General features: G+C 43.4%; 1 protein-coding gene across 1 annotated transcript in view; it reads right to left on the reverse strand.

Annotated features, from left to right (window-relative positions):
• The window catches only part of ZNF608 (zinc finger protein 608), an 80949-nt gene extending 76592 nt beyond the window's left edge, over positions 1–4357 (reverse strand). The window contains exons 1-2 of the mRNA XM_066181396.1: positions 3985–4357; positions 1998–3038 (exon numbers count right to left, since the gene is read on the reverse strand). Of these exons, the coding sequence (XP_066037493.1) occupies positions 1998–2876 (879 nt within the window). The 5' untranslated portion in view covers positions 2877–3038; positions 3985–4357. The remainder of the gene's footprint in view (positions 1–1997; positions 3039–3984) is intronic.
• Between the last annotated feature and the right edge of the window lie 16500 nt (positions 4358–20857).

The raw sequence follows: 20857 nt of genomic DNA on the forward strand, positions 1-20857 counted from the left end.
TGTTGAATGTGAACATTTGGCTGAGAGATTAAAAGGCTAAGGGGGTTGCAAAAGGGCAGTACCTCCCACATTCCAGGCAGCCACTGAATCCAATCAAATGGCTCTGACTCTTTAACCACAGTCATTGTGAAGACCGGATTAGGGCAATTTATCTAGATAGTTAAAACAGATTAGAAAACTGCAATTTGAAGACTATTGGCAACAGAAGTAAATGCCTACTGTACTAAGTTAATAAAGAGACCATGAGATTTTTGGACACCTTTCTGCCGTGAAGAGCACTTTTCATAAATCAAAATGTGAACATATACATGTGAATTACATAGCAATCTGGTTTTCCCATCTACATTTAGACAAGGTCATAAGGTTCATTCAAATTCATCCACAGATATGCTATCTTAAAAGCAATAATATGCATACAATATGAAATTTAATTTGTTCCTTGCCTTGAACAGAATACCTTGGAATTATCCTCCAGTACTAACAAATATCTGATATCAGAAAGACCCAAATCTAATCCTCCAGTCGATTTAGTATTACAAAAACTTCATGACTGAAATACAAAAAGCTGGTAGCCAGTCATAAGAAGACATAACTCCCCGCTCCCTGAGACCTTCAGCCCTCCCAGACACTTGAAGATCATATAGTCAACACCGACCCCAAAGTTTCCCCACTGCTGAACGTTCACTTGGGGAAGTTGTAAAAGCAGGTAATTTAGGACCAACAGCTGATAACACAGTCACAATCTAACACCGTGAGATTGTTCATTTGGAGGATGTTGGTTTGCTTTATTTTTTCAGGCAGAGCAGGTTCCCTTTGTTTAACAACCTGTAGAATTTAACATACTTGTAATCCTGGGCCAATATTGGCCCTCTGGACCCTCAGAAGATGACTTCTGCCCTAGGGACAGAACTCCCACCAACACCAGAATATCCTTGAGCCAGCAGTTGACAAAAGACGATAAGGTCTCCCTCCACCTTTCCCGAAGAGCACTAGCATCTAACATCTATTCATACAGAAAGCATCCTTGTAAATAGGAAGCCATAAAACCACACTCTCCCATCTGATTTCTTTCACACATTTCAACCGCTCAACGAACAAGCAGTTCAAATCCAAGAGCCAGCATGGCTCGGAGAGGAAAAATCCCCCAGACAGGAGACAAAGTGCTCCACTCTGTTCTAAAAGCTGTTTTGCATACACGATTCTCAGCACAAGGTGCACTTCCCTCCTCCCAGCATACTCCTTCCAGGAAGACAAGAGGCACTGCCTGTCTGCCGGCTCCTTCCTCCTAGCTGCTACACCAGCTTCTGGGGCCTCTGGGCTACAGTGCCACAGAAGCCCCCAGCACAAAATGCATCCTTCATCTTCACCAAGTACAACGGCGGAGCCCGGGTACTCTGCCGACGGCTCCCGTTTCCTCCCCCAAGCACAATCTCAGCTCTAGGCAGTAGGACAGAGAAGGGAAAGGGGTTCCTTTGGACTTTGGGAGAGAAATGGCCATGAACGCCTGCTGATGTTGTGGAAGAGTCAGCACATACTAGACCTGCTGTGCCTGGAGCCTGAGCTGTGCACCCCCAGCCTGTGAACACATACCATCCCACCAGTACTGCTGCTCTCTGCTAAAACTGGGGACAGCTCAGTCAGGGTCATCTCTGTGTTTCTCCCTCTGGGCAAGTGCAAATAAAATGAACAAGACAGAACAGAAATGTTCTCCAGGTCTGAAGACAGGGAGAGGAAATCACAAGGAAGAGCAGCACACTGGAAACATGGTATTTTCCACGTAGGGAAGAGGTCTCTGGGTTGGGTGGGGGGTTTTTTGGTTGGGTTTGTTTTTTGTGGGTTTGTTTGGGCTTTTTTTGTAAGGGAAGGAGGAAGGACATACGCATGTCACAAATACACTGAGAGGACAGAGGAGCCAGACATACGTCATGGGACACTCATGGGACACTTATTATAGACATGGGTAAACACAGAAGAGGTGGAGAGGAGCTTTGTCCTACCTTTTCTGTTTTCAATTTCTTGATTCGCCTGTGGCTCTCCTCCTCCTCCTCTTCCTTCTTTATCAAAACAGAGTTCCCCATTAACCCTGAATCTGGGGTACTTTTGTTCACCTCCCCCACAGCAGAGGAGGTGCAGTGGAAGGGGCTGCTGCTTCCACCACTGCCTCCCTTGGCCCCAAAGCCATAGAGGTGCCCAGAGGGAATTTGGCTATTGCCACCCCCACTGCCATTGAGGTGGCCCTGCTGCAAGTCATGCTGCTTGTCCTTCCTGGATTTTCCTGCATCCTTATCCCGCTTGGAGCCTCTGCTGCCTGGGGCTTTACCTGGTTTCTCCTCTTTGTTTTTCCCACAAGAGGACACAGTGGTGGTGTTGCTGGTGTTATTATTGCCGTTTGGGTTACTGCTCACACTTTGACCCAGTGCTGAATTCATGCCAGTTGCCTCCCCAGGGCGCCCTTGGACTTCCTGCCTTTTGCCAGCACTGATTTCAGGAATCCCATACAAGGCAGCAGAAGGCAGAGATTTATTAGCATCCTTAGAAGTTTTACTCCTTTTCACTTTTGATTTGCTAGTCTCTTTGTGAGAGGAATTCCCCTGGGGAGCAGAGGGCTGAACAGAAGTGAATTTTAGGCCATCAGCTAAGGCTGAGGTAGCATTAGCCCCACTGGAAGCCAGACCCCCACAATCCTTGGAGCTGGTGTTGCTGCTGCTGGTGGTATTAGAATTATTCATCTCAAATTTCTGTCTGTCCTTCTCTAAGTCAGCGTCCAAATCGATTATTAAATTCCCAACACCGATTTCCCAATCATCGCCACTGTCATAAGTGTCAACTGCGTTTGGATCCACACCTTTTCCTGCAGTGGAAGTGTTCAATGACATCCTGAAGATGAGATCTCTAGAGTAAAAATCCGATGAACTTTCCTTTGGAGATGTGGGGACATTCGTTTATCTCCGTTGGGCTCTCTCTTAAGTTCAACTCTTCTTGTCTTCCTCCCCTAGGTGTGTCTAAGCTCACAACCTGCAGTCCACATCCACGTTGTCCTGTGAGGAGGGAAAAAGTCAAGTATTTCTTGTCTGGGTGTTACCACAACATAACGTCACTCAATAAAGAGGGGGCAAGGTAGGGGGGAGCAAAAACATTCACCATTGCCACGTTCTTAAGTTTGTTAAGCCAGAGGCAGTGGTGTTTCTATAACAAGCACTTTTAATCTAGTTGTATACCAACATCCACAACCTCTCTTAAAAAGCCATATCCATAAAAAGAAGAGGAAAAAAAGAAGAAAAAAAACGGGAACAAAAAAAATTATTTACATTATTTAAATCCACAAAGTTCAGGAAATACAGTCATAGAAGTGGTGCCTAGCTCTTGGAGCACATGTTGTAATCGAACCCCTTGGACCACCACCTAGGCATGAAAAGGGGAAAAGGAAGAACACGGATTCACTCTTGACTGCATTCCATGGATTTTGTGGCTTTAAACCAGACCCTTGAAGTTTTGTGACTCTCCTGTATAATCTTTTACCCCCTTTCCACTTAATCTCTTGGGGGGGTGGGGAAGGAGAATGCTAAGGGAAGTGGGAAACCTCATTTTCCCTGCCACAATACACCTTCTGTTAAAAAAACAATGTACAAACTCAAATGTTTACTGGAAAATATTAAACTCCATAGGTTAAAATTAAAAAAAAAAAAAAAGTGAGAAGAAATAAAAATTCTCTTTTCTTTAAAAAGATATCCTTAAGATAACAGTACTAAAAGCAGCTCTAGTGTATTCCTAGGTCACACAATTGGTAGGTCTGTTAAATATAGTATTACTGACTGTACAGGAAACTGATTAAGACATACACTTTAAGTGATCTGCACCAAGGTGGCCTCAGTGACCGCAAATGAGTGTGTGTTTGACAAAGCTTAGTTAAAACAATTTTAAAGGGATCTCTCCCTTTTACAGCCGACTGCCGAAATATTTATACATAGATAGCATAATGCTTACCTTTAATCCTTTATCATTTTTAATTAAACCAGCAAATCAAAATGCTGTTCCCACTCGTCTCAGCAACAACTCTGTGCCTCATTTTACTTAAAGAGCAAGTGATCAAGAAGTAGAAAGCAAGTATCATCTCAGCCAGTATAAATCGGTCAATAACAAATCTCCCCCTACTTTGGCACACGGATCAGAAGTCCTTTTTTATGTTTGTTTAGGTTTTTTTCGTCCTTGCTTAAAGAAAAGAATAAAAGAAAAAAGGAAAAAAATGCTGTGCCTCACAACTTTACAAGTTGGGAGGTAATATTTCACATTCAGAAGTGAAGCATCAAGGACCAGATTTTTGTTTGTTTGGTTTTCCTGAATAAGCACCGAGAGGTAATAATCATCACAGCAATATTAAAAAAAAAAAAAAATAAACAAGGAAAAAAAAAAAAAAGGAAAGAAAGAAAAAAAAATGTTTCCCCAACTTCACACTCCGTCTTCAGCCTCGGACCTGGGAGCCATCCCGATCAGTAAGTAATGATCCCACGAAACAAACCTACAGGCGCCCGGGTGTTACAAGACAGAATGTGCTAACATCGGGATAAATTAGTGAAAGGGAGGAAGGAAAAAAAAGAAGAAAGGACTGAAAATCTGGGCTGGATTCCGCCTGTTAGTTGGGAAGTGGCATTTTTTTCGCCCGTCCTGACAGATCTGATTTCTTGAAGTAACTTGAGGGGGAAACGGGCGGGGGAGGTGAAAGAGGGGGGGCGAGGAAGAGGAGGAGGAGCGGGAGGGGGGAATCACTGATCTGATAAACTGGTTATCAAAACATTTTGTGGGAGTGGAGGAAGGACTGCGTGCTCTCCAACGATGTAAATTTTCCCAGGGGTAAAATTTTCCCAGGGGTAAAGATTTCGGGGAGGAAGGTGCCTGTCCCCGTCCGTCCGTCCGTCCCTCCCCTCCCAGCCTTAGATCAGCGCTTTATAAAAATAGGAATTTAAAAAAAAAAAAATCAGCATAGGCACATTATCAGTTTCGAATTGCTGTCTCGGGGAAAAAAAAAAAAAAAAAAACAAACAACGAAAAACCCGTGAGCTTGGGCTAGTCAGTCATGCGGTAAGTAATTCAGTAATTAGAATCCGAGGAGATAAAGCGGACGACCTTTTTGTCAGGACAGATCGCTCCCACCTTATTGTTTCAGCAAACCTCGCAGTCTACCGTTATCACCCCCTCCCCCTTCCCTATGTCTCCCTCCTCCTCCCCAAGTCAGACGGTCTCGGAGCTTTAGCTTAGTATTTTTAATTAGCCGGCGATGGGAAGCTAAAAGCCGTAATGAATTGCCGGTGGCGGGAGGGCGGGGGAAAGGGAAGGCGCGGCGGCTCCTGCCGCCCGCGTCACGTGACGCCGCCGGGCTTCATTGGCCGCCGCCGAGCGCGGCCGGGGCCGCCCCTAACACACCCGGCGGGGCGGGCCGCGCCCTGCCCCGGCCCCGCGCCGCGGCCCCGCCGCCTCTGCTGGAGCCCCGGAGTGCCCCTCACGACGACCTCGCCTAGCCCCCCGCCGCCTCCCCGGGGGGCGCATTTACCTCAGGGCTTTACCTTCCCTGCGCCTCCGGGCCGGCAGAACGAGACGGCGGTGGAAGCGGCCAAGGCATCAGCCGCCGACGGACGATCCCACCCCCACCCCCCAGCTCCAGCCTCGCGTTTCTGGTGTCTCGGTGTGACACATGCGAGGTGCCTCCCGGTCTGCCAGTCCCCCATCGCTCCTGCTAACGAGCGCAGTGCTCTCGGGGCCGGGGAAGCAATGCAGACTTGGCTGTAATGGTGTCACTTTTATTTCCCCTCCTCCCCCCGCCCTGGGTTAGTTAAAACCCAAAAAAGGCACTATGCTTTAACGCCCCCCAAGTGCACCGTCAAGTATGATTTGTGTGGCTACAGTGCTTTCACCCTCTTACTTCCCTCAAATATCTCACCCTGTTTGTGGGATTTTTTTTTCCTCCTTTAGAAATCCCCAAGAACCCTAGTTATCTCAGCTCCCCAAACTCTTCAACACTCCCGTTTGCAGAGAAAAAGAAAATCCCCTCTAAGTGCTACAGACACACCACGCAACCGTACTTACGGTCTGTATTGGATCGAGTTGACCTTTTCCTTCTAACTGCATTGAGTGTGTTTTTGTTGCAGCCGCTTTTTATTTTAGGAAAAAAAAAATTCTAATGTCTTCAACAGATTTATTGTGTTTGGAAGAAGAGAGCACCATATATCATGAACCTTCCTTTCTAGAAACCAAATTAAAACAAAACGACAAAAAAAAAAAAGAAAAAATAAAAATAAAAACTGGGCAGAGAAGGCAAACGCGGCATGTGTGTCTGTCCCCTCACAGGCTGACACACAGGCACAGGGGACAGGGGCGCTGCCCCCACGGCAGCGGCCGAGGCGGGGGAGTGGGAGCCTCGCTCCGCGCGGTACCTGAGAGGGACTTTTCTTTGTTCGCGATGCCCTTTCCCTGCCGGCCAATCAGCACCCAGCTTTTATGAAACCGAGCTCTGCGATTGGCCCGCCGCTCCTCCTGCCTGCCGGCGAGGGCGAGAGACACAAACACGCACCCGCTCGCACCCCCGGCACCCGCTCGTACTCGCGCCTTGTATTCCGCACACACGCCCGGTACCCTCACACCCGCACACGCTGTACTCCGCACACACTGTACTCCTGCACGTACGCCCGGTACCCCCGCAATACACATTGTACACTCACACGGTCTGCACTCAGACGCACACTACGCACACGCACGCAGCCCTTCTCTCTGCAGCCCACAGCCGACGCTGAGCCTCCTTGCTGCAGCCAGATACAAATCGTATTTCCCATTTCAATTATCCTACATAACGTTTAAGGGTTAGGGAGAGGAAAAGAAATGAGGGGGAAAAAAAAAAAGAGAGGGAGGAGGGGAAAAAATAGAAAACCAAGGTGGAGTAGCTCTGCCAAGACTCACACGTTGGAAGACTCCCTCATTTCGTTTTAATTTAATTTCAGGGCAGTTTTCGAAGCCATGATGAATGATTTTTCTGTGCCGATTTCAAAGAGGCAATTTAGAATCTCAGTCATAATTTTTAAATGCCCCCTCATTCAAAATTATAACAGCTTGAAGCCAGCGAGAGAGAGTTGCTAATACACATGTGCCATTATTTTCGTGCTTAGTGGAGGAGAAAAGCAAACAGTGTCTGGAGGAAGGGGCTGAGGGGAGGTTCAGGGCAGGGCAGCACCCCTACCTCTGCTTGGGGGTCACCGAGGAGCTGCTGAGCTCTCGGATAGCCCTCTTTCTTGCATTCACTTTTTTCAGCTCTTCATGTATTTTATTACATGTTCATTTTTACAATATGGCTTAAGTTAGACAGATTGGGTTTTATTCTTTCTTTCTTTTTTTCTTTTTTTTTTTTTTTTTCTTCCTCTTTTTCGGAAGGAAGGGGAGCAGAAAATAACCCTTTTGTTTCCAGACTGCTGATTTACTGCCGCACGCACTGAAGTGTGAATGCCAGCGACCCTATAACTACCACGTGAACATCCTTTCACAGGAATTAGTAACACAAATCTTCCCTATCGGGCTTTGTGTAGCTCGAAAATATCCCCCTTAATCATTGCTTTTGTTTACGTTGGGAGCCATTATGCTACACCACTGCGTTAAATTGCGTTTAACCCTTCGCGGACGGCGGGGGTGGGAGGGGGGCGGCGGCCGCCCGCGGACACGAGGGGGTCGGGAGGTGGGGGGCACTGCCTCTGGGCCCGCAGACACCCTGTTCCTTTTAATGTCCTTAAGCACGATCTACTCTTCTTTTGCTCCCCCCCCCCCCCCCCCCCCCCCGCGCCTTTTTCCTTTCTTTGACTTTTTTCTCCCCTTCCTTTTCCCCTTGATCTCTCTGGGACTGATCTCCCAGTGAAAATCGATACGGGATGTTTTTTCTTGCCAAACGTACGCATCGCCCAAGTCAAAATTTCCGGCAAGAAGTCAAAGTGTGGCTTTTACGATGCCCTGCACAGCCATGACAGGGTGACAAAATACCTCTTTGGATTTCGTCCAGCTGAGCAAATCACGCGCGTCAGCGTCCCCGCGTTGCAGGCTTCCCATCAAAGGGACGATTAGTGGAGAAGTACCAGAGGGGCAACCCCCCCCCCCCCCCCCGACCCGGCTTTGCTGTGAGGGCGTTGCGGAAGGCGAAACAAGGCTAGTGGGGGTAAAAACCGACCATGGTGTGGCACGCGACCGCGGTATGGCCACTAGGTCACCGTGACCAGGGGCCCCGGGAGAAAAAGGCTGCTCTCCAGGTCCTGTGAGCCCCTGACGCCGCGGGCATTAGGGTCACCAAGCTACGCTACCTTGGGAGGCCTTGAGGCTGTCCGGTCTGAGACTGCTCCGCTTCTCCTGTGTAAAAATACTTCCCCTTCAGGGGCTGATAATGAAGGGTTTATTAGCAGGGATATGTTCATTGTCAAGGAGGCCCTTGATCACATTAAATGTTCAAGCCATTACAAAGGGTCGGCAGGGGGAGGGAAGGGAGTTAAAAAAAAAAAAAAAAGTCATGGCATGTGTGTAGCACAAACAAGAAATGCTGAGGTGTGAACAGTGATCACATCTCTACCTTCCCCCCCAGGCGTTGGGACAATCGCAAGGAGGGCCTGCAAACGGCCACTTCCCAGCCAGTGAGGCAGAGGAGACGGCGGGAGACACTGACACCCTCCCCCCAGGGAGGGGACACTTGTGCCCAGCATTTGCAATTTGTGGAGGAGTGGGCGTGCATAATGTTACAAGGTATCGAAAATCACAGTTTCCCCGGGGTAGTTATTGGGTGATGTCACTCTCTGGTAAGCAAAATTTTAAGATCAGCAACACCAATCTTTTGGTCTACTTAGTCGTGGATCACCTTTCCTGTTTCCTTACAGTATGTATTTTTCAGATTTAGGTAATGGCCCTGATTTTTTCAGTATCGAACTCTGTTTAGACACGTTTCACTTTGGGCTGCTTCTCGTCTGCAAAAATTACAGTCATTTTCACATTATTATACAGTGAGTAGGAGACGGTTTGTATTTAGCATTGGGTGGGGGAAGGGGAATTATGGGAAGTGATCTGCTACGGTCAGCACATAATTTCAGCCCAAAGAAAATTGCTTCTGAATAGATGGTCTGTTAACTAGCCAAGGAACAGTCACTGGGAGCAATTTCAAAAATGCCTCTGCTTTATCTGCCTTACACCATCATTTTAATTTTTGAAAGCAGCGGTCAGTAGAAGAGCCATTTCTCCAACCACAAAGGCCAACTGATGGGTAAAGTATCCTTAAAAACCTCCTTAGATCACAAATTTCGGAGGGGAGCCTCCCCTCTAGCCCGTTCCGTCCTGGCTTTTGTCTACAGGGAAGCAGCCTGTCCAGCGTACCGCATGGTTACCGAAACAGAGTTTTATTTATCCATTTATGTGGCAGAAATTACAGCAAGACCGCTCGCCGGCCCGTGGGTGCATCTGCAGCAGCAGATTCCCATGAGTGGCTGCAAAAGGACCACTTAACTCACATTGTCTTGTCAGGTTGAGAACGTCAGTATTTCAAAAAGCGGCCAAGGCCCGCTCTGTGATTTAGTGGTTTTCCGTCTTAATTTCTACTTGTTCGCCAAATTAAATTTCAGCTTTGTATTTCTGTGCATTATACAAGACAGACAAAAGGCCAATAAATTAGTGGTTTGTCTAAAATAGGAAATCCGCGTTTAATTGATGCAGCTGCAGACCACTAATAATACAAAGGAGATGATAACCATTCACCCGCCCTGGTCCCTGTCCGGTTTTTTTGTCGTCGCTGTTGTTTTGTTGGGACGGTTGTTTAGTTTTTGTCGTTTGGTTTTTGGTTGTTTTGGTTTGTTTGGTTTTTTTCTTTTCAATCTTGCCAGACATATGCATCGCACACTTTACAAAAAATCACCGTCGAAGGGCTCTTTGTTTAGCGGAGGGCCTGCGAGGCCGGTGTCCCTACCTCCGGGCCGCCTGCAGTCCGTGTGCGCCGTAAGGAGAGCCTCCATCCCGCCCCTCCCGCTGCCGCCGGCCCCGCGCGCTGCCCGCTCCCCCGGCCCCTGAGCGGGCGGCGCCCAATCAGCGCGCCAGAAATCGCTTCCGCGGCCCGCCATTGGCCGGCTCCGCGCAAGGGGGGGCGGGGCGGAGGCCGCGCGCCCGCCGTGCCCCCGCTCGCGGGGCCCGGGGGAGCTACCGGGGGAGTGGCAGCGCCGCGCCTGAGTGGAGCGGTGCGGGCTCCGCGCCTGCCCCACAACTGCTGGTATCACTCGGGTTAAACTTGCCGGGCTAAAGTGCAGTAATGCCTCCTAGTCCTACCGTCATTTGCAGCAAAGCGTTAATTGCCTCCCCTCATTCAGCTTCACTCCACTTCTCCCTTTGTTCCCGCGTTCCATGTTGCAGGAGCGGGTGCGCCGTGCCTCCAGTCTCCGCATTATAGACAGCACGTCTGGGAAGATTAACCCATCGTTCTCTTTCTCGTCAACTTTGCACCAAAGAGAGGGCAAAATCCATTTCTCATCAGGGCTTATTTCTCAGACTAATTATGTAAGCAATTAGTCGCGTTTCTCTCCTATACAACTTTTATGCACATCAAGGTTTTTTCATAACAAGATTTGAAAGCAGTTCACTGGAAATTGTATTGATACGAAAATTTTGGGTTAGCGCATCCTTAGAACCCTGAGAATATCTCACAGTACTATGGACAAACTTTCACTTGATGTGCACTAACTACTAGCTCTGCAGATTAGTTGTGGGTAATTTATTACAGCATTGCTGACTGCCAGTGATCCATAGATCAGAGTGTGGGAACTGATGATACAAAGTACAGAGGAGTCATTATACACTTGGCAGATACTTCTGTTAGATAACACCTTTTTTTTTTTTTTTTTCCAGAATGCACTGCTGACAATTTCCTTCTTCTCTAGTCCATAGACTTTTACATTTATCTACATATTCACAAGGAGTCCCAGTTTGATACGTAATCTAGAGGTCAGTGTCTCTGATGTTTAGCATACAAATATAGGTTCTATATGGAAAAAAAAAAAAAAAAAGGCTGTTGTGTTGTTTATTGAAGAGCAACAAAGAGGACCTGACAACTAGATGGAATGATTTATGAAAGAGCCTCTGTGTATGTTATTTATTTGAGGGTACAGAGAGAGTGTAAAAGGTAAACAGGATAAAAACTATCCTGAGAGTGCAGAGAAAGAAAAGAAAAGAAAAGAAAAGAAAAGAAAAGAAAAGAAAAGAAAAGAAAAGAAAAGAAAAGAAAAGAAAAGAAAAGAAAAGAAAAGAAAAGAAAAGAAAAGAAAAAAGAAAAGAAAAGGAACCAAAAAAACCAAAAAAAGTGGAAAAAAAAATGGAGAAAATAAGGAAAAAAAAAAAACCAAGATGAAAGGAAAAGAAAAGAGGATAAGAGAAAAACAACAGTTGAAAATGAGTAAATAAAAATCCTAAGAGTGAAATATGCTAATCAGTGAAATAAATATGGAAGGAATAAATGAGAAGTTCCTAAGTCCCGTAGCATAGGACTTGAAAATTAGGCTGGAAAAAGCATTAAAAACAAATAATATGGGTAATTCCTCCATCTTGGCATTTGAGTGGACTGAATGACCCAGTAACTCTCTTCTATTTTGCAAATTAACATCTCTCTGAAGTTCTGCTGTAGAATTTGAACTACAAACCTTTTACCTTGACATGAGTATAGCCTTCAGTTCATTGTATAGATAGTCAATTTTCAAGTAATTTAAACACATATTTATTTATGTAGTTCTTTGTGTAAACATTCCAATAATATTAAAAACATTTATTTCTTTCATAATAGAGAGTATGTTCTGGGAAACAAGCAATACATGTTGAAATCTGTTACAGTCTTGTCATAGCATGAGCTTAATGTTTAAGAGTCAATTATAATTTGTAACAGAAATGATAGATGCAGTTTCAGTATTTTAGTAGGTCAGCGTGTCCATGTTGTAGTCTTGCTGAAAAATGTACAAAAGGCCAATGGCTGGGTACCATGCTTCACATTTTCAGAGAGAACAAATGATCATGGGGAAATGAAACTGAGGCTTTGTGAATCGGATTGGATTGCTTTATTAGAGGAAAGGCTAGGAGCCATAGGCTAGGGAGAGGTAAGATGAGTCTTGAAATGGAATTTGCAGAGGAGTAGCTAGTTAGGCAGGTGTAAGGAGTCTGCAGCAGAAGCAGGTTTGAGAGGGACTTTCCCAGTGTGAAAGGAGAGCAAGAAGCGTGATGTTGAATATGGAGAAGGAATAGGCTAGATATAGATCAGATAGCATATACCAGGAATAAGATAAAGATGACTAACAGTCAGAATGCGTACTGTCTGGTAAAGTGAGAAATTACTCTGAAGGTTTTCAGAGACAAGGTTAGGTATATCATCCTCAGGGGAAGAGTGAGGAAAACATGCTGCTACATTTTTGACAGAAAGGAGCTCAAAGACGAATGACCCTTGAAAATCCATCAGGGTAGAATCAGAGTCTGTTTGGGTTTGGGTTTAAAGCCAGTAGGTTTAAAAACTGCAGAGGTGTGGAATGAGAAAACCTATGCTCTGGGACAAGACGAATACCAAAGATTTTGATAATCAGGATGAGAAGCATTTAAACAAACTAAATATATTAGCTACTGGAGCTGCAGGTGAAGAGAATAACCCTAAGACCTTCTCTATGGGTATCAGAACAGGCAACTGTGCCCTTTTGCTTTCCTGACTGTCCTTGCTGCTCTTTTGTTATTTCCTTTGCTGTATTGGGGCAGGGGAGAAACACAAAGAAAGCTTTGTACACTCAACTACACAAGAAGGGACCTACTCTAAAAGCAGCATGAGGAAACGGGGAGCAAGACAGTAGGAAAGAAGGAGAGGGGGTGATGAGACCAAGAGAGAGAGACAGTAAAGACGACAATGTATATACAAAAGGGAAGATTAGTACATAAGATGGGAAATTTGGGCTCAGCTGTCTCACAGTCTTTATGGGACAACTTCTGTGATTTGGCCATGTTGCCTTGAAATAGTAACTAAAGCAACAAGTGAATGTAAGAACATCAGTGATTCCTTTAGCCAAAAGTAACACAGCTATGTTTTCTAGTGGATGATGAAACACTGTTGGGTGAGACATTACTCATTTCAAGGTTTACATTTTCCATGGAGCTACCTGAAACATTGCAGAAGTGCACTGTTGACATTTGAGGAGAAGGCCATCCAGCTTTTAGATATTTTCTGCAGAGGTTTGATTGCAAAAGTTTAATTTAAAAAGCAGCCTGGCGAATAAAAGGAAAAAACAAACAAACAGAAACAACAACAAAAATACCAAACCTAACAGCAACAACAAAACACAAAACAAACAAAGACAAAACCAGAAACAAACCCCCAAAACTGAAAAAGACCCAAAAGAACAAACCAAAGCCAAGAAGCACCAGGGAATGAACCAAGATAGAAGTAAGGAATATCAAGTAAAGAAAAAAAAACAAAAAAACAAAACTTGCAATGGGTATTTCCCACTAAAGGCAGTAAAATACCTGAGAATCTAAAATATATTTGTACAACATGCAAAATTATTTCAGTGGGCTCTTACTCTGTTGGTATGTGGTGTGTGCACAACACTCCAATAATCTTGTTATGCACCTTTTATGTACAACTTCGATAAGTTGTACCACAGCAGGAGTCATGAAACATAGCTGGTATTACACACCACAACTGTGGTACAAGAAGGTAACATAATCATGCTTCTTGATAATTCTTCTTATTAATGGAAGCACTTTGTGATTGTAGCTAAATTGAACATCTCACATCTGTCTGTTTTAAAAGCAGTGGTGTGTGCTCAAATGTAGGACTGTGTCAAACAAGAAGGTAGAGGTAGTCTGTTTAGCTGGTGAGCCTCTGCACAAGTCTGGACTTTGAAACCTGCAGGTCTTCTCATCACAAAGCTTCTGCTTCCTCACTTGTAATTTTGTGTAACAGTGATTACTTACCTTACAGGGTGCCCTGAGGACTGTTTGTTAAATATATTGAGATCAAGTGTAATGTGACTAAGAACATCTGCATTAGATTTAGACCTGTATTGCGAGTAGGTGTTATTAAAGCAGACCTTTCAGTGACTGCAACTGCTCTTTGGGAACAGAGAAAAGAATGACAAGTCCCAAGAGTCACACAGGGGTTTCAGTTTTATCTGCCTTTTGTAAAGATGCTCTGTGCTTTCAAACCCTTTAAGCTGGAATGGAAGCATATTTTTTGTCTGTTCTCTGAACTGCCTGGGTATGTGGAAAAAACCAAAAACCTGGTGCATTTTTTGTGATTCTCATGAAAGAATCCTTAGGAGTCCTTACGAGATGTTTAGGAGTTGTTCTGGACCCTAAGGCTGTCTGTGGTGTCATGGAACCAGAAGTGCTATTTCAACCATCTTCCCCCAAATGTACTATAAAAGGACCTGGAAGAAATCCTGTGGGGATCACTGCTTCTGCAGAATGTATTCTAGCTAATTTTCATCAAGAATGCCCAGAAGATACTTATGAATTGTTTCATGCTCTGGCCCATGGAATATTATTTTGCAGACTAAATACCTCTCCTTCCATTGTCTACAGATTTGAAATTTAGGAAGAAATTAGTTCTTATTATAAAATTTTGCATTTTCATTTTACACTTCTGTAATTTTTAGGGCCCAAATGTAATGGTCTCAGAATTTTAAAAGAGGTATTAATACTTTGCCCGAATCAAAGTTTTATGTTATTTAAACAGATTTGTTGGGGTTTAATTTTAATGGTAATATAAAAAGGTATCTGCAAATATATCAGTATTAATTTGGTGTATTAAAAGGCAGTGGTTTTTTATTTGGAGAAATGAGTTTATGTGAACTGTTTCTGGCTCTAAATCTTTTTATCTACAACTTTGTATTTTGCTGATTAAAAGCATTCCTCTGAGGTAAAATAAAAATTTGTAATCAAATGCATGCCAACTCTCTCATACTGCTGTTCAAAATAGTGAACTAGTTCTGAAATATAATCCATTAACATATTGTTAATGAAAACATTTAACACTGAAGTCAAGGCTTTTTGGGGGAGGGAAAAAAAAAGAGGAAAATACACTTGTTTTTTCCAGAGAGTATTTGCTGTCTAGCCTTCTTAGTTGTTTTCTGTAAAAACATATGGATTATGATTTAGGGAAAATATTGTTGAGAGGAATGCATTGGAAATGCACAAAATAAGTGGGTAATTAATTGCTTTTACATCATTACTTTACATGGAATAAGTATGAGAACTGTCCTGGTGTTGAGCACTACTTTTATTGCATCCTTAGGCTTTAGGATGAAGAAGGATGCCAGTGTGATCTTAAGCAGAAAATATGAAGCCCTAAGTCATAGTGTTCAAAATTTGAATATGCTCGCATACTTCATAATGATCAGAAACTTCCATGAATAGTTTGCTGTATTCACACAGTGTCACAACAACTCAGAATACAGATAATTGTTCCTAAGTTCAGTTATCCAGAAGGTATTTATAGAACGAGCTTTGAGGAAAATGTTTCTGTGTTCCTTTTATTTCTCTCCATTTTAGCCTTATTTAAAGGAGAAATTATGCATCTGAAAAGAAAAACATGAAGAGGAGACCCCATTGCCATTACTTTGGAGGGCTGAGATGTGGAGAATGAAAAAGCCATTGGTCTCAGTTTTACTACCACAATGGCCTTTTATGAGAGGGATTAGATACGCCTAGAGCTGGTGCAGCATTCAGTGCTGCCCTGGACAACAGTCTGGAAAGAAAGATGATAAAAATCAGTTTGTCATAAGGTTAAATCACTACAGACTAGGTAGATTGGCTTTTCAGATTGTTTTTCATTTGGGGAAACAAGTAAAAAAAACACAGAAAGAAAGTGAGAAATATGGTTTTAAAGCCTCTTGGGTTGTCTTTTTTTTTTTCTTTTTTTTTCTTTCTTGCAAGATGTAGCATTCAGGAAACATGTTGAGCGAGTTGAGGCATTAAAAAGATCAGTCCTTCATTTCTGAATGAAAGACTGTTGTGTGTGTGACTCACATACTAAACAGAAATCTGCCTTCAAAGCCTATTTTACTGCCTAATTATATATACACAAAATGTAGCTGTCTGTTTCAATCAAATCCTAGGAAAAAGAATAAAACTCCTCTTAAGATGCAATTTTCATGGTTTTTTGTAACCTTAGAACACACACTGCTAATGCAAAATGGGGAAGTACAGCTGGAAGGTCCAGATAAGGCATCAGTCATTGTTTTGTATTTTTTTAATTATTACTTTATAAAGACATTATAGCTCCTACTCAGAATGAGGAAAATTAGTGTTCTCTCATTTTTTCTTCTCTTTATGGGTTGGGGTTTTTTTTTCCTTGAAATCTTGTTATGCATTTAAGGAGCAGCCAGCAGCTATGGAAAAGTTGGGTCTCTTATAGCAATCTCTGTTAATAGCGGCAGGCTTTGAGGAGAAATCTAGGAATTCCAAACCTATAGTAACCTTTGTATTGCACTGAGCACTCCATATGAACAAAACCAAATACAGAGTGAAAGAATGCATCATAAAACATGAAATAATTGCTGGCAATCAGCTCTCTTGGAAACTTTCAAGCCAGACAACATGTGTGAACCATTTCTTTTGTGGGAGACAAAAAAATAGTTGGTTTTAGCTCTTTCTATGGTTATGTAAGTGTGAGACTATATGTATATACATACATACATATATGTATACATGGGTTTTTAACACTGACTATTCCAAAGTCTTTTTAAATAACTTTAACTGTAAAGTTTGATAAGCCATTACCAATTTATGTCCTCTTGCAGATACAAATCATTAGAATGAAATAATGTTTTAATGGCTTATCCTATATATATCTAATTGCACCTTAAAAGTTTCTTACTCTGAAGATATCCCTGGTTGTCTCCCTGGGAGACTGCAACAGTAGAGATACACAATGTACTCCGCAAATAGCTGTGCCAGTGAAGAGGTACAGCTCATCATCTGCCTGGGGACAGCACATCATATTCCCTCCACCTAAGCACTCTCTAGATCATTTCAACCAAAATGAGGCAAATTAGCAAAACTATTTTTCCCACCGCTTAAGTAGTCGAACCCGTTTCGGCAGAAGTGATTTAGAGGGGACTCTTCCTGGAAGAGATGACATTTAGGTACTTCTGGGAAGAGACATGGGAGTGCAGTGATAAACAAGTCACAACAGACTTAGAAAACAACGCTATTTCATCTGCAATGGTTGTTTACAGCCCAATAGTAATATCCTGGAGCTGCCTCTGTTTTTGAAAAGCCATTGATTCTAGTAGAATATTCTTGCTAATTACTGAAGGAAATAGGTCAAAAGTGGTCACTGAAAATTTATTTCAAACCCACATTTTCTGTCCCAGACACTGGTATTACTTGGGCTCGCAAAAAGGCTGATGTCTCCAAAACAGGGCAATGTCTGTTAATTACAGAATTAATTAGATAAGGGGCCCGACGTGTTCTGCTGTAAAATGTATGTGCATTTAGCCAGAAGAGTTTTCTGGCACACCTTTCTCCCACCTAATCAGTGTCTAGTAATTTGAACTCTGACATAATGCAGCAATGGGGGGAACGGGTAAGATTTAGGATTTCTGGTTGGTGTGGTGAGCTTGAAGGTTTTCTCTATTTCTGAATGTTCTGGCAGATGGGTATCCAACTCACGTGGATTGTGTCTTCTCTCGCCTAGACTCCTTACAATGGAGGCTTGTTGAACATAATGACTGTACTTAAGACAGACAACAGGTGTGCTAAGGGAATTAGCTGAAGTTACTTCACTTACCTGCCCGCAGGGAGGGAATTTGGAGAACAAACACAGAACAAAAAAGTTATGGCTGAAGTGAAGTTACTGCAAAGTATGCAGGGGTGTGACTTTAGAGCACACTACTGCACTCTTTCCGGTATGGGCATCCTTTGTGCACGGTGAGGGTACAGTTCAGACAGACACTTCAGCTGCTCTAACAGCTTGCTGCTGCCAAAAGAGGAAGTCCCTTTCTTTAAGGGCCCCGCTTTCCCACTTTTTCTCCAGCCCTTCAAGTTGTGTGCTCTCATCCTCGCCATTGCACAGATCTGGAAGTCATGTGACCCCTAAGTGAGTCGGTGGAGTTTGTTAAGCCAACAAAAACCGTTGACTATTTTGTGGGGTTAGTTTGCGGCTGGCTCAGTGTACTGAATGAGTGCACTCTGCAGTCAGGGAACCAGATGTGTCATCTGTTGAGGGAGTCAGTGGTAGTATACACTTTAGGTGGTAGGGAGGGTGATGAAATTGAGGCCTGAACAGTGCAAGACAACCGCTTTTAATTGCAATAAACCATGAAATCCGGTTATGCCATTTAATACAACTGTACAACAAAAAGTTCAGAGACCTACCATCACCAGATCTGTGAACTGAATTGCGAAAAAAAAGCTCCAAAACAACCCATTTTAGACATAACTCACTCCCTTTCATTTTTCCAAGAGCAGACTAAGACATACGCATGAAAGCACCTCATTCAGAGGAACAGCTAAGAAGTTTTGGTACCTAGGGATAGAAATCCCTTCCTCTGGCACAGCTGCAGTAAAAAGAAATTAACTTCCTCTGTCTTTAGAACATCAGCATTGTGAAGAATTTAGTACAGAAGAATGACTATGCTATAAATTCACAACAGTAGACTTTGCAGTAACTTTCTCTGTGAAAAGAATATGTATCAAAGAAATCAAGGTGGAACTCAAGGAGACACATGGGAAATCCTAAGCAAATGAAGGGAAGAAATAAACCTCCTTTCATAGCAGACTAAGGAGATTTGTCTGTGAGACCAATGTATGCAATAGATGATGAGCTGAGCTGAAGGCAGTAAATGGTTTGGATGACGTGATTTGGAAAAGTCAGAAAGAATATTCAGGTTATTGACTACAAAATAATCTTCCAAATTTGTAAGAAATCTTAGAAATCCAAAGTGAGTATTGTGTGACTTCTTTCAAATGCATAGGCTCAATGCCAAGTGACCTGATTTCTTGCTGTGTTATACCTACTGGCTTTTTACAGGTCATTTGGGCAGGCTATGTACCTGTTAATCAGACTTACCCATGAGGAATATTTTGTGTGGGATCTCCCATGGCATTCAATGCATCAGTCTGGGAAGCTGCACACACTTGAAGCCACAGTTTCATATTTTTTTCACAGTTTTCAACAGTCTTATCTTTGCTGTGATGAATTTGACTAATCTAGGACCATTTAGTGATATTGTTGACCCATTCAGTTTGTCTCTTCAGCTCTGAAGTTGAGCATGGATAATTATCTCTAAGAAGCATCCCTACTTTTAGCTTTGGCATAGATTCACTGTTCATTCCAAATCCATAATAAGCTATCAGTAATTAATTCAATCTGTTGATCAATCAATCAACAAACAAACAAAACCAACCAACCAAACCACAAAAAAACCAACACCAAAAACAACACAGCAGCAAACAAAAACAAGCCAAAAACAACAACAAAAAGCCAGACAACCTCCCTCCCACAAAACAGCAACCAAAAAAAACTCACCCCAAACACAGAAATATGAAACAAACCAAAAAAAGACTCAGAAAAACACTGTCAGGTTATGGTGATGAAACTTTAATCATGTTAATAGTTTTACCGTAGCATAATATGGCATCACTTAAAGCCAATGGCACAGATACTGGTACAAATGGGGGCCCTGGTAGATGTCATGTTGAACATGAGCCTGCAGTGCCCTGGCAGCCAGGAGGACCAACCCTGTCCTAGGGGGCGTCAGGCACAGCATCACAGCCAGACAAGGGAGGGGATTGTCCTGCTCTGCTCTGCAGTGGGGCAGCCTCACCTCAAGTGCTGGAGGCAGTTTTGGGTGCCACAATACAAAAAAGACGTTGAGCTGTTAGTGTCCAAAGGAGGGCCATGAGGATGGTGAAGGACCTTGAGGGAAGCCATGTGAGAAGTGGTTGAGGTCACTTGGTCTGTTCAGCCTGGAGGAGTCTGAGGGGAGACCTCACTCCAGTTGCAACTTCTTTTTGAGGGGAAGAGGAGGGGCAGGCACTGCTCTGTTCTCTGTGGTGACCAGTGACAGGACCTGAGGGAATGGCCTGAAGTTATGTCTGGAGAGATTTAGGCTGGATGTCAAAACAATTCTTCACTCAGAGGGTGTTTGGGCACTGGAACAGCTCCCCAGGGGAGTGGTCACAGCACCAGCCTGACAGAGTTCAAGAAGCGTTTGGACAGTGCTGTCAGGCTCATGGTGTGACCCTTGGGGTGGTCTGCACAAGACCAGGAGCTAAATGCAATGATCTAAATGCGTGGCTTCCTACTGACTCAGCATATTCTGTGAGCTTATGAATTTGGTCTTGACTAAAGCTGGTGTTAAACATGGGGAAACACATGTAGTTTGGTGAACTACAGGCATGCAAGATCCTTTCAGTTGACTTTTAACTTGCAATAATAAAAATTTTTGGGAGCAATGACAAAAAGATGAGACAAAAAAAATGACAAGAAAAGAGAGTCCAGCACTTCTTTTTATGTTGTCTTTTGGATTTCTTTTGGTAAGTTTTCTTAACTTTTATTTTCTACAAAGCGTTTAAAAAAAAAACTGAGAAGGTATTTATTTGTCATAAATACTCTTTTAGAATATGAAGCAGAAGCCAAAATTTTACAGACACCTAGTAGAAGAACTGTTAGATAGACAGGCAGTATGGAGAAGAACAAGATCAAATGTCATGCATGACATCTGTGGTAAAACAATAAAAATCACTGAATCCCTAGAGTATGAGTTTGGAGAGAGTATAAGAAATCCAAATCCTTGTCCCTGCCATTGGAGGAAACCTTGCAATAAGTATTTTAGGAGGT

The sequence above is a fragment of the Chamaea fasciata genome, unplaced genomic scaffold (assembly GCF_029207755.1).
Source record: "Chamaea fasciata isolate MVZ Bird 193981 ecotype frontalis unplaced genomic scaffold, bChaFas1.0.hap1 SCAF_4, whole genome shotgun sequence".
Classification (NCBI taxonomy): domain Eukaryota; kingdom Metazoa; phylum Chordata; class Aves; order Passeriformes; family Sylviidae; genus Chamaea; species Chamaea fasciata.